At 41.8% G+C, this 14,356-nt stretch overlaps 1 protein-coding gene and 1 pseudogene across 1 annotated transcript; both read left to right on the top strand.

Annotated features, from left to right (window-relative positions):
- The first annotated feature begins 4,613 nt into the window (after positions 1 to 4,613).
- Positions 4,614 to 5,192, top strand: LOC118658511 (FUN14 domain-containing protein 2-like). The gene has a single exon (XM_036314034.1). It carries the CDS (start codon positions 4,614 to 4,616, stop codon positions 5,190 to 5,192), a length of 579 nt encoding a protein of 192 aa, XP_036169927.1.
- Positions 5,193 to 5,498: 306 nt separating this feature from the next.
- On the top strand, positions 5,499 to 13,831 carry LOC118658510 (annotated as a pseudogene).
- The last annotated feature ends 525 nt before the right edge of the window (positions 13,832 to 14,356 follow it).

Here is a 14,356-nt window from a genome sequence, read left to right as displayed (position 1 = left end):
GCTTTAAAATATTATTAGAGATAAATGTGATTTGTTAAAAATAATTTTAATTTTTTTCTGGCTGTGCATATGTTTCCATAAAGCCTCTTTAGCTGTCTGATAAAATGTAGCAATTCCATCAGTTCATCTCTCTGCAGAATTCTCTTTTTTAGATTGTGTTTTCTGAGAACCAGGCCAAGGAGATTTCTGTTACTTTTAAAGATCATTGTCTTTGCTCTAATTGTCTGCATTCGCTCATATCAATCTCTTGAACACTTTGGTCTATTTATTTGGTAATTATTGGGTCTGATAATTGGGTTTGTGGTCTGATGGGTAGAAAAGAATAATGGAAAGTTGATATAGGAAGGTGAACTGTTCTGGTGTGATTTCTTTGGTTATATAGTTCTGTGCCTTGGTCAGATCACTGAATCAGGCAGCTCTCCTGGCTTCCAGAAATTCAATCAGATTTCCCAGCTGCTCTCATGCCTATGTTACTTGCCTATATTACAATGCCTATATTACAATGTTATTTTGATTGCCTGTTTAAAAATTAATCTTCATTTTCAAATATCTGGCTCTGCATGTTTGATTACATTTGTTAAACTTGAACCTGATGCCCAAACATTTCTTTGAATATTTTCTGGGTTTTGATAATGGAATATTCTATAACATAAAGCAGATAATCCCAGAATGATTTAATTTATATTGGTCATCCACAGTTTTTCTATTTCTGTACTTTTCCCCTCCCCAGTTTTGAAAAGAAAATTTATAAATGTCTTCCTTCACTCCCTTATTCCTGCCTCAGTTAGTTTCCCCCCAAACTACTCTGGTGAGCAGAAACATTTAATAGGAAATAAAAGAACAACACAGTAGTTCTTTACATTGAGTTGAGGTGAAAATGATGTACTGGAAAATAATGTATTTTATTTATATGTGAGCTTAAAATTATTTTTTTAATCATAAAAAGGACTCTGATATAAAAATATTAGTCTGGAAGTTCTCTTGTTATCAGGTGCTATTTCTACCTTAGCTGTGAGTTATCAGAGTAAATTGAATTCTTTATCTTTTTTTTACTTCACTAGAATAATCCCATTTCATACATCTTTAATACCAGCTTCAAACAACTTGCTTGCTTTTATTTTCAAACTAGAGGCCCGGTGCATGAAATTCATGCACCTCAGCCCAGCCTGTGCCCTCTCGCAGTCTGGGACCTCTTGCTCCTTACTGCCCGCCTGCTTGCTGTTTCTTTACTACTTGGCTCGCTGCTCCTTCCTTAGCACTGCTGTGGAGGAGGGAGAGGCTTCCGCCACCACCACTGCGCTCACCACCTGTGAGCCCAGTGGGAGCACACTGACCACCAGGGGGCAGCTCCTGCATTGAACGTCTGTCCCTTGGTGGTCAGTGTGCATCATAGCGACTGGCCTTAATGGTCTCTTAGGCTTTTATTACATAGATGCCAAAATTTATTTTTGAGAGTTTTCTTGTTTTCATTGAAGTTTATTTTGGCATGATAAAGATATCACCACCCTCCCCCAGCCATAAAAAGAAAAGTTAATTTGACACTGAAAATCTATTGAATTGTCTTATTTTTTATTAATTAAAAAAGCTATAAAGCTGTTTCTTCTCATTTAAACATTTTTAATTAATAAAATACTAATTTTGCTGTACTTTAATCTGATAGTGAAATTGGGAGATTATATAAATTTATGTGTCTACAGTTAATAGTTATTGGTTATTTCACTTTCTGTACACTTTCTCTACACATTAAGTCAATGTATAGTTCTTTCATAACCTTAGATATTGTCATATATAAAGGATTAGTCTGTAAATATCACTTAAAGGCAAAAAGACTCCCCCACCTCATATCTAATATGGACTCAAATTTTGCTAATTATAGAATTTTATCTTCTTGGTAGGCATTTGGAGATAAAACTACTATGTTATATAGCCAACAAGTTTCCCTCAAAATGCCATTTAAAGATTTTTATACCTATACTAGAGGCCCAGTGCACCAGTGGGGTCCCTTGGTCTGGCCTGCAGGGATCAGGCTGAAACCGGCTCTCCGACATCCCCCGAGGGGTCCCGGATTGCAAGAGGGCACAGACCAGGCCGAGGGACCCCACCCATGCACAATCGGGGCTGTGGAGGGTCAGCGGGAGGGCTCCAGGGTGTGTCCGGCTCGTCTTGCCCAGTCCTAATCGGCTGGACCCCAGCAGCAAGCTAACCTACCAGTTGGAGCATCTGCCCCCTGGTGGTCAGTGCACATCTAGCTACCAGTCAAACAGTTGCTTAGGCTTTTATATATGTAGATTTCAAGTGATAAGAATAAAAGTGAGTATAAAAATATGAAGCTTCTTCTACACATGAAATCCCCAATTTTAGTTACAGCTGTGATCTAAAAGGTTGTAAATTGAGTCGTTCCAAATTCATATGTTGTTACAGCTCCTCATATAAATAATATCTTGAATAATAAGGGTAACAGGTTAGCTAACAAGAGTTGATCTAGTACATTCCAGTATCTTGGTGTCTTGGTTTTGGATAAACTTTTATAGTGGAGAAAGCTTATTTTGACCTCTTAATAACTTCTTGGTATATTTCTTCTTAGTTGATACCATGAGTCTTGCCCAAGTACATACCCTCTCCTTTACATTCCCCAAGATATTACTATCTGCCTTTTTTTTTTTATGTTTTTATTGATTTCAGAGACAGGAAGGGAGATGGAAAGAGGGATAGAAACATCAATGATGAGAAATAGTCGATTGGTTGCCTCCTGCACACCCCCTATTAGGGACCGAGCCTGCAACCCAGGCATGTGCCCTGACCGGGAGTCGAACCATGACCTCCTGGTTAACGCTCAACCACTAAGCCACATGGACAGGGCTGCCTTTTATCTCCAGTCTTCCTTATCGATACTTCCAAAGTATAACATCTCAAGTGTTAGGAAGAAAGAAATTTGCTTTAACTTATTAACATTAAAGTATTGGTGACTGTAGCCCTTTTACCTCTGTCTTAAAAAGAAATCTGTATTTAAGAACAAACACATTATTCAACAATAAAGATTTAAAATAAATAAATAGAACAAATACATTAGTGCCAGTGCAAATTACTATCAGTTAATAGAATATTAAGTCTTAAGACAAAAGTGAAAATAATCTCAGTGTTGATGGGACTATTGTGAGGCAAGAGATATTAAATGACCGAACTTAGGAATCTGCCCCTCTTTCACCAAACCCATGAAATGTCTGAAAGTGCTGTATATTTTCAGTGACCTTGAGGAAGGGAACTAGTCACTTGTAATTATGGGTTCTATGATGTCAGTGCCATGCTGATCCTATTTTTTTTTTTCAGTTTAAGGTTGTGTCCAGAGCATCCTAGGTATCCATCATCCACACTATTCTCCTGAGATGGCCTGTGTTTCAGTCTTGACCTATCTTCTAGCTCTATTCATTGATATTAAATTTACAGGTGAACACTGTCCATTCTTGTAAAAAAAAAAAAAAAGTCTTCATTTTACTGTTATCAAGAATGACTACCACCTTCTCTTTTTTCAAGAGATATAAAGGTAGAAAAGTTATTCCTTTTTTCATTATTTTCCTTTTAAACCTATTATTTTTAAATAGCTGGCAGTTAGCAATTTAGTTTCCAAACCCTGTTTTGAATTAGATTGACAAGGCAATTCTAAAATTTTAATCTTGCTTTATCATATAAACATCTAGATAGAAAGTGTTTATGCTAAAGACATGTATTTTGTGGCATTAGTTCTTCATGTTTCTCTTTTGTGTATTGAAAATTGTTCATTTCCAAGTGAGTGGGAAAGTTACTATTGTTGAGATGTGTATAGGGCAAGTGCACTTGATTAGAGCATGAACTGTATTTTTACATTAGCTGGATGTGCTTTGCACTCTGCTCTTGTAGATTTATTTTGTTTACAGTAGACTACTGTCAGTTTTTGTAAATGTTTTTACTTAGCACTTTAACTGTGAGTGTACAAACTGATTTTAAATGTAGTGGTTGTATATTTTGGTTATAAACTGGAAATTTTTAATAAAGTAAAATAATTTGTTCTCTGTTTTGTCATTAGTACCTGATTGAATATTTTTTTAAATCATCTTCTAGCCGAACTAGCGTGGCTCAGTGGTTGAGCCTTGACCTATGAACCAGGAGGTCATGGTTAGATTCAGGTTGGGGCACATGCCCATGTTTCAGACTCCATCCCCAGTAGGGGATGTGCAGGAGGCAGCTGATCAATTATTCTCTCTCATCATTGATGTTTCTCCCTCTCTCTCTCCTCCCTTCCTCTCTGAAATCAATAAAATATTTTTAAAAAATCACCTTCTAGACTCTATTAGACTGCTACTTTTAAATTAGGATATTCTTGTAAAAATCACTTTTCATTCATAACCTAGGATTCACAATCTGGAACATAGCAGACAAACACACACCATCTTGTATCATGGCTCTTTCATATTTACTTTGTCAATACAGGTTAAGACCCATCTCTGTACGTTGTCACATCCTCTGTACTTAACACGTATCCTCAGTACTAGGCACATAATAGGGGCTCAGTGAATATCTGCTGCAAAACACGAATCCATTGGATACAGCCCCGGGAGCCTTGTGACGCAGTTGCACGCATGGGTAGGGGCGGGGGAAGTAGCAGCCGCCAGCGCGGTCCGCCCTCTTCCACTGCGGCCGTGGGAATGGAAACATCTGACCCACAGGCCAGCGACCAGCCTTCGCGGGTGTCATCGGGAGACCAGCTCGCTGGAATATCCGTGTCCAGTCAGGGACGTTTTGACTCACTGGACCTTGCAGAACTGGCTAAAAAGCAACAATGGTGGCATAAGCTCTTCGGGCAGGAATCTGGACCCGCAACTGAAAGGTATAGCATGGCCGCCCAGCTGATAATTGGAGGCGTCACTGGTTGGTGCACCGGCTTCATATTCCAGAAAGTTGGGAAGTTGGCTGCAACAGCTGTGGGAGGAGGTTTTTTCCTCCTTCAGCTTGCGAACCATGCTGAGTACATCAAAATTGACTGGCAGCAAGTAGAGAAGGACATGAAGAAAGCCAAGGAACAGCTGAAGGGCCAGAGGAGCACCCAGTTCCCTATGGAGGTGAAAAGCAAAGCTGAGGAGATCGTGTTGTTTGTGAAGACGAACATCATGTTGGCTGGTGGATTTCTCGGGGGCTTTCTGCTTGGCATGTATTCCTAAGGAGGACAACTTCGTTTCCATTGTTCCTGGCTTTCTACCTACTGGCCTCTTCACGCCATCTTAGGACATCAAGTCTCTTCTTACTCCTCCTCTGTGCCTTCCTCCCCGCTGTGGCATATCTGAATGGCTTCTATAAGGCATTTGTTGGTACAAACGGATATGGCCCTACTGTGAGCCTCCGGCAACACCGGAAGAGATAGCAGACATTAGCTCTCCTCCCAGAACACTCCCCACCTGGCTAATCTGTAGGTCAACAAGAATGTTCCTTTCCCCCTATATAAGATATTTCCTAAAACATAGTGCAAGATGGCGCACCATGGAGGATGGGTGGGTCCTCAAAGGGTGTCCCAAACTTGATTTGGAAAAGGAGTGACAAGCACATAGATACTTGACTATGGAAAGGAACTGAGTACATTTCGCCTTAAAGCATGAAAGGGGGCGGGGGGTGGGGGGGGAATACATTAAAGTATATCCATTTCCCAACAGGAAAGCCTACTCACATAAGCAAATCACTTTTGGGTGTTTTTGTTTTTCTTGTTTTGTTTGCATAAGAAGGCAGACCAGGATTTAAACTACTATTAGAGTTTCTTGCCTGGATCATGCAGTTTTTAGTTGGAAGATACCTTAGAAATCATATGGTTCAATCTTCAACCCAGTATAGGAGTTCTTCAGAACCATCTTTTATAAGCCTCTGCATGAATGATTTCTGTAATAGGAAGCTCACTACTCTGTAAGGCCTTCCATTCCATTTTGAGGCAGCTTATTATATAAACGCTTTCCATATATTGAGTGACAAATGTATTTCTTTGTTACCTTCACACATTGGTATTGCCCTACAAATATCCAGTAATTCCTTCACAGTATTATTTTCTAAACATTTGAGAAAAACTATGCTGTTTCATCCAAATTTTTTCTCTAGGCAAAATATGTCCCATTCTCCAATTCCTGTCTTATTTTTCTCTTCTCTCATGACTTCCTTTTAGACCCAGTAGTTTCCTTCCAAAGACTCCAGTTGTGAATATTCCTCTTAAAATTTTCCACAGAACTGAATACGTTTCTCCAGATTCTATAAAACCAGTGAAGAATTCAGTATATACTATATTCTGTACATTACACTTCTGTGGCGTTTATCATAGAAGAATGGGACATTCTTTTTTACAACGATCTCTCTTTAATCATTGAAAGGAAATGAAGAGATGTATATATACATTTTCATCAATTATTCAAACTCTTTGCCAATGAAAGTCCAATATTTCCTGGAGGCACTGATTGATGACTATGTGCCAGGCAATGAACCTCAAAGTATCTCCTGACAATTAAGGTGGGAAAAGGTCCTAACTTATTGTTATATATTGCTAACTTTAAGGAGTTAACATTTGAAGGGAAGGGGGGAATTTCTGAGTAGTTTATTTTATGTTGATCTAATTTCATAGATCAATGTTGATCATTAGATTGAGTAATAAATCAGTGTATGTGCTGGAGCACGTAGATACATGTGCATACAGTTTCTTCATCTATAAATGAAAATATTGGACTAAACCAAAGGCTTTTAGCTATGGGATTCTTTCATCAGCATAGTAAGTCTCAGTATATAAACAGATAAAGACTGTTTAAAGAGAAAGTGCCTAAAATCCCACATAAGCCTAACCCTTCTCTTTCTCTCTTCACTACAGCATCCCTTGAAGCACCTAGATTGAACTCCCATTTTAAAAATTACTAAATCAGCCCTGGCTGGTGTTGCTCAGTGGATGGAGCATCGGCCCATGTACAGAAGGGTCATAGGTTTGATTCCTGGTCAAGGGCACATACCTGGGTTGTGGGTTTCATCCCTGGGGGTGCAGGAGGCGACCAATGGACGTCTCTCTCCCCCCTTCCTCCCACTCTCTCTAAAAATCAATGGAAAAAGTATCCTCGGATGAGAATTAAAAAGAAAGAAAGAAAAGAAAGATAGAAAGAAAGAAAAGAAATTACTGAATCATTCTATATCTTAATTGTGATGGTCACACAAATCTACAAGTGATAAAATTGCACAAAACTACACACACACACAAATGAGAGAGTGTAAAACTGGTGAAATCTGAATAAAATAGATGGATTGTATTTATGCCAATTTCTTTCTTGGTTTTGATATTTTAATCTAGTTACAAAAAATGTTACCATTGAGGGAAACTGGGTATGGGTATTATTTCTTAAAAACTGCATGTAAATCTATAATTATCTTAAAATATTTCGGTGACTCCTGATCCAACCCAAGACATGATAAAACAGAAGCTCACTAAGCTGGAAGGAAAGTTGGGGCTAGGAAGCCACTTCCCCTGACTTTCAGAGAAGAATGTGTTCCTCTAGAACAGAGATTCTCAAATTTTCTTTTGCATAAAAATCACCTGGGGGTGGGGAGGGAAGGATAGTATGGGGAAAAAAAAATGATTCTCAGGCCCACTCATTAGAGATTTAGATTCAATAAGTCTGAGGCAGGACCCAGGAATCTGAATTTAAAAGCACGCATGATTCTCATGCTTCTGGTCCAAGGACCACACTTTGAAAAACATCTTATTGCCCTAGCCAGTGGTCAGCAAACTCATTAGTCAACAGAGCCAAATATCAACAGTACTTCTTCAAAATATTCATTTGCAGGTGAAAACCGACTTCTGCGCATGGGCCATGAAGTTTCAATCGCACTGTACTTGCGCCCGCATGTGGTTTGTGGAAGAGCCATACTCAAGGGGCCAAAGAGCTGCATGTGGCTCAAGAGCCACAGTTTGCCAACCACAGCCCTAGGCAATAAGTAAATCCTCTATATGACAGATGGACAAATAAGCAGGGGATGATGAATTGTTTTGAATACTTTTCTAGTTGTCTTCCCCTTTGCCCCAGAATCCCTTGCTCAGCAGCAGCTTGCTCATGCCATGGGGTGGGCACATGGGAAGTATGCAGACATCTGCTAGCTACCCTCGTGGGCACAGTACAACTCTAGGGAGGTGATGGGCCAGTTTTGAGTCAGCTTTACTAATGAGCATCACTTGTTGACTGACTCTAGGGGAGGAGCTCATTATTTATGTTTGGCCCAGAGCCTTCTCTTGTAGGGCTGCAAATGAATAGATGCCATACAGCTTCCATGTTCACCTCAGTGGAAAAAAGTGGGAAGATCATCAAAGCAACAATTTAGTTCATGCTTCTTGTTGAAAAGGGTCAGATTAGCTGGAAGGAAGCTTGTGGAGGCTGTTTGGCACAGAGTTTTCACACTTGATCTATTCCTTTCTTCAATTGCATTACCCCTGCCCATCCCACCCTGATCCCTTGAATGGGGTCATTGTTTGCACTAAGTCATCCAAATGAAAGCTTCTGTTCTTTTGAGCAATTCCTACCCCCAGTCCCCAGATGCTTAGGAAATATAACCCCTAAGAAAACAACACAAGGTTGAGAATATTATGTCAGGAGTCGCTTTTCCTGTAAAGGGGCCGGCCTAATCCAGGAACTTCATTTCTTTTATTATCCCCGCTTCAAACCCCCTGCAGTACAAGAGAAATCTTGTAGCTCTTCATCTCTTGGTAAGAACTCTAGAATGAAAACCCTAGAGTCAAGTGTATATACTTGGAGTTAAAACTTAAGTTGGAAAATAAGTTGGAATTTGTAGAGCTGAACTTTAAAATGCTTTCCTAGGCTGTCCCCAACTGACACTCCAAGGAAAGGGAAGAGGCCTAGAGCAAAGATCCAAAGATCAGATTTAGATACTTTAGGTTGATGGTTGCAATATAGATAGGCACATTCTTTGATCATAAGACCACATTATACACAAGTGCAGAAAGGAAGGTTACTTTCATTCCTTCCCTGCTCCTATAGCCCACAGGTACTGGAAGGGAGAGAACCCTCAGGTTGTGTGGCAACCTTTGCTCCTGCTGCTATCCATGACACCTGGGACTTCCCCTGACCCCTGGACAACTTCTGAGCTGACACTGTATTGACTGAAAATGTTTTCAGCTATGTGGATCCCTTCTTTGAACTAGGAGAGACAGGAGCCGTGAGAAGTGGATGACTTGCTAAGATAACACCGCTCAGCAGCATGGATTTCCTCTTGATGTTACTCTAGGATGGTTCGTATCATTAAGTTTTAAGACCATACTGCTCCCTTTTACTGAGTGAAGTACATTTGGAGGAGAGAAAAGATGGGATGGGGAGATTAAACAGCGCTGAGGAATGCTCATCTTCAAAGTTTAGCCCATAGTCTGGGTGAGAAGGGGTGGAAGCTGGTGTCAGCCTTTCTCTCTGCTGCCCCCTTTCTTCCCTGTGGCTCTTTCTAGCCATCTCTCTACCTTTCTGTTTCTCTGCATCTTTCTCTTTGCTTCCACTTTTCTGTAGCCCTGTTTGGACCAGGAGTTCTTAACCTGTAGTTCATGGATCCCTTGAATATAACATAAACATGTCCACTTTATGGGGAAAGCCCTACAGTTCCTCATTTTCTCAAAGAGGGTGTGATGAGAAAAAAGTGAAGAACCGTAATTGCTCTCCCTAGTTTCACATTTTTGGGTGGCATACTGTGTGGATGAGGAAAGTAAGCTGAAAAGCAGGAAACCTAATGGAATTTGAATCCGTGAACAGGATTCATTTTCAGCAGCTTGCGGGGCTATCAGAACAGTTGGCTGCAGAGAGGCAGAAACAAACTGGAAGGTCTGACAGTCATCTGAGCAATATGAGACACTCCTTTACTGATCTCAACAAGTAGAGCAGATCTTTGACACTCAAGAGTATAGATTGCAATCCCATGTTTTGATGTTCTGATGTACCAACATTCCAGGATTTTTGTTGGCATAATGCTGCCATCATAGGGTTTTAGTTTTTTAAATTTTTTTGAGGGTGGTCATGAATTTATAGACTGAAATCCACAGATAGCTTTTTTTCCCCCCTGAAAACAAGGCAAGGACACTAGAAATTAAAAGCAATGCTTTCAAACAAAACTTTACATTTGTAAATAATAGTGGAACTTCATGCCACAAAATACAGCATTACAAAGAACACGTATATGAATAAAAGTATCTACAGTGTGAAGGTGATGTGGGGGCTTAACACAACCACCTTTCTATTTGCTCATTGATTCTGTGGGTCAGGATTCAGAGGCTGGCCCTAGCCAGTTTGGCTCAGTGGATAGAGCGTCGGCCTGCGGACTGAAGGGTCCCAGGTTCGATTCCAGTCAAGGGCATGTACCTTGGTTGCGGGAGTAGGGAGTGTGCAGGAGGCAACTGATTGATGTTTCTAACCCTCTATCGATGTTTCTAACCCTCTATCCCTCTCCCTTCCTTTCTGTAAAAAATCAATAAAAAAAAAATATTTTAAAAAAATGTTTTAAAAAAAGAAATGGTATTTCGGTCCTACATGAAAGAAATAGCCATATTTTGCTTGCACCAGAGCTGTAATCACCAATTCAAGAGAAATATATTCCAAAGGCTTCACAAATTCTCAATTCACAGCTTCATTTGAGATATAGTTTTATAGATCATCAGTTCAATACTTAAGAGATTTGCTTCTGAAGTTTATAGGCAAGTAAATAAGGGTATATAGAGTAATAGCAGTCTTATCTATTCTTAACAATTACCCTCTGATGAAGGGACTGATCATCCCTGTCAGGAATGATCCCCAAGGGCAGCTCACAGAGTCAAAGATATTAAATCTGAGAATGGCTCTTGGGTGGTATGCATCTGCACCTGTATCACTAGCTGAGTACTTGCACTGTCACTGTGTTCGGTACATATGGGGAGAGAAAAGAGAAACCTGGGCCCCAGGGGCATGGTCTCTAGTGAAGCATTTCCCCTCTTACCTACAGCCATTTGCAAAATGTTACCTTGACATTCAGAGATTAAGTGAAGTGATAGCCCAAGTTGAGGGAGCCTCTTTGTTTGTCTAAGGGCAGTTTTTATGCCATAAACTAAAATCTCTTCTCCTTCATTTCACGTTTCACATGTTTTCTCCATTTCTCTACCCCCAAACACTCTCCCCTTTCTTCAAACCTAGTCACCTCCACCCTCCTTAGGTTTCTCGTCACCGTCACATCTCCCCACCCTCTCTCCTCCCCTCTCTGTCCCACATACTCTCCCCACCCTCATACGTTTTCATCGGTCTCGATTTCAGCCCTTCTCTCCTTCCCCAGATAAGAGCCCCTGAGTCTGCTGACCACATGGCCTTCCTTCTCTTTCACGGGCTCTCCACCCTCACGTATGTCCCTCAGCCTTTCTCAGACATCTCTCTTCTTTGACAGAATTCTATTTGAGATATAAAACTGCTCCTGAGAACTTGGGATTTGGAATCTTTGGTCTAAAAATCTTGGCATAATCCCGCCCTTAAGATCCATTTAAGCCCTGTCTGGTTTGGCTCAGTGATGAGAGTGCAGCCTTCGGACCTCAGAGTCACCCGTTGGATTCCCAGTCAAGGGAATGTACCTGGGTTGCAGGTTCGATCCCTGGCTTTGGTCAGGGTGCATGTGGGAGGCAACCAATCTCTCTCTCTCTCTCTCTCTCTCTCTCTCTCTCTCTCTCTCTCTCTCTCTCTCTCTTTCTCTTTCTCTCCCTCCCTCTCTCCCTCCTCTCCCTTTCACTCTAAAAATCAATGGGAAAAATATCCTTGGGTGAGGATTAAAGAGATCCAAGTAAAATTGGTGTGAATGCCTGTCCGCGAATTCCTGTTTCTAGCCTCTGCCTCCACCATTAGTTTAGCTCACTCTGTAAGTGCCCTATATCCAGGATTCAGAAATGAGATTCAGCCTTTCTGCACCTAAAACTGTTCCTCACAGTATTTAGTAATGTTTCTTATGGTTAAAAAAAAAATGATGTTTCAAGCCATATCAAAATGCTCCTACATCAAACCAGCTGTGCCAAATTGTCACAAACCTGATAGAATGGGTAGTGACAGATGGGTCAGCATGCCTGAACCAAGTTAGCCCTGCCCACATGGGCAGTATATCTTGGTTGCTGGCCAAGTAGTCTAGAGGAAATAAACTTACCAACTCATCTTTTTTTAAAAAAATATAGTTTATTGATTTTTTACAGAGAGGAAGGGAGAGGGATAGTGAGTTAGAAACATCGATGAGAGAGAAACATCGATCAGCTGCCTCCTGCATACCCCCTACTGGGGATGTGCCCAAAACCAAGATGCATGCCCTTGACCAGAATCAAACCTGGGACCTTTCAGTCCGCAGGCCGATGCTCTATCCACTGAGCCAAACCGGTTAGGGCCCAACTCATCTTTTTTTAAGGGATGTGGGACGGGAGTAGGAAGGAACCAATGTTTACTGAGAACCTACCATAAGCCTGGCACTGTATCTCACTTAGCCCTCAAAACAGCCCTGCTGGTAGGCATTATCATACCTAATTTTGAAGATTTTGGAACTGAGAATCAGGTTAAATGGCATGATTTTTTTTTTCAGTATTCCTATTGTGGATTGTCTAAATAATAGCAGTAGCTCCCCACAGGGCTGAATCAAACAAAGGCAGGGCCGTTGTAGTTGCCTAGACACCAGTCTCTATAGAGTGCCCATACCTTGCTGGAAATGTGAGAGGGAGAATGTTCTGTTCCCAGCACTTCTTGTGGGGAGAAGTGGAGTAAATAGGTGTAAGAAATACTAGTTGATGGGCTGCTGGAGGTGGGGTAGAATTACATTTCCGCTGCCCCCAGCCTCCCTTGTAGATGGCCTTCTTTAGTGTGGGGGAGGGTCACATGCGATTCTGGTTTGGTGAGTTGGTGTGCACTGTTAAAGATAGGGCTGAATTCTTCCTGACAGCAGAGGAAAGGCCGAGCCGCTGCCACGAGAGCACCCTTTCCTTCCTCCCTGCAGCCTGACCCTCCACGTCATGCCTCACTTCCCAGTAGTGACAGGTAGTTACAGACTGAGAGTTTGAGCTCTTCAGGTCCCAGGTGCTTTAGGAGCTGCTGGCTTGGATGCAAACACAACCAAGTCCAAGAAACACACCACGCACAATCAGTTCTGAAAATGGCACAGAAATGGTATCAAGAAACCCTCTGGCCCTAGCTGGTTTGGCTCAGTGCATAGAGTGTCGGCCTGAGGACTGAAGGGTCCCAGGTTCGATTCCGGCACATGCCTGGGTTGCAGGTTCTGTCCCCAGAAGGGGGCATGCAGGAGGCAGCCAATCAATGACTCTCTGTCATTGATGTTTCTATCTCTCTCTCCCTCTCCCTTCCTGTCTGAAATCAGTAAACATATATTTAATAAAAATAAAAAAAAGAAAGAAAATCTCAGCACAAAAATGCAAGTCTCTTAATGGAGTGGACCCCAAGTTCCTGAGGAACATGCACTTTGCCAAGAAGCACAAGAAGGGCCAGAAGAAGATGCAGGCCAACAACGCCAAGGCCATGAGCGCACATGCTGAGGTGTCAAGGCCCTCATGAAGCCCAAGGAGGTCAAGCCCAAGATCCCAAAGGGCAGCCGCCAGCCGTCAGTTCAATCAACTTGCCAACATCATTCACCCCAAGCATGGGAAGTGTGCTTGTGCCCACATGCCCAAGGCTCTCAGGCCCTGCTGGCCAAAGGGCCAAGGCCAGGCTCAAACCAAGACCCAAGCTGCAGCTGCACCTCGGCTCCAGCTCAGGCTCTGGCTCCCAAAGATGACCAGGGCCCCACGAAGGCTCTAGAGTAGAGGCCTCTGCCTGCTAATGTGAGAAGGGAAGGACTGGTGTGGCCTCCTGTGCGATTTGTACAAATAAACCTGAGGCAGGATCTGTAAATAAAAATAAAAAGGACTATGGGATTGAATGTGAGGCAATGGGCAGCCTCCTGCGTTCCAGCCCTGGCTTCATCTGCCCCACTTGCCTAGTCTCTCTACACACATTCCTTTCATTTGTCAGTCTGGCCCTCCCCCAGGGAAGCTTCAGTCCTCCGTCCACCCACACCCCCTCCCACTCCTCTCTCTGTGGGTCATAAAGTATCAATGAAACAAATCGCCCATAACTGCCTTTCTACTATTAGGCATTCTGTAAGTTAATGTGCATATGAAGTGAGGTCATTTAAAAATTTGGTGTGACTTTCACTTTGAGTAAATCTATTCAGAACTTAAGAACAGTGTTTCTGGAAATGGTTTTCCTGAGGAGAAATCAGCAAGCCCAACATATTACAATTTCAACAGGCTTGGGTTTTTTTTTTAATTTTTAGAGTGACAGCCATG

Source organism: Myotis myotis, unplaced genomic scaffold, assembly GCF_014108235.1.
Source record: "Myotis myotis isolate mMyoMyo1 unplaced genomic scaffold, mMyoMyo1.p scaffold_m19_p_6, whole genome shotgun sequence".
Lineage (NCBI taxonomy): Eukaryota > Metazoa > Chordata > Mammalia > Chiroptera > Vespertilionidae > Myotis > Myotis myotis.
This window is presented reverse-complemented; position numbering and strand designations above follow the sequence as displayed.

What these genes read in the sequence shown, in the direction of transcription:
- LOC118658511 (XM_036314034.1), top strand. Translation starts at nt 4,614, where the DNA reads ATGGGTAGGGGCGGGGGAAGTAGCAGCCGCCAGCGCGGTCCGCCCTCT.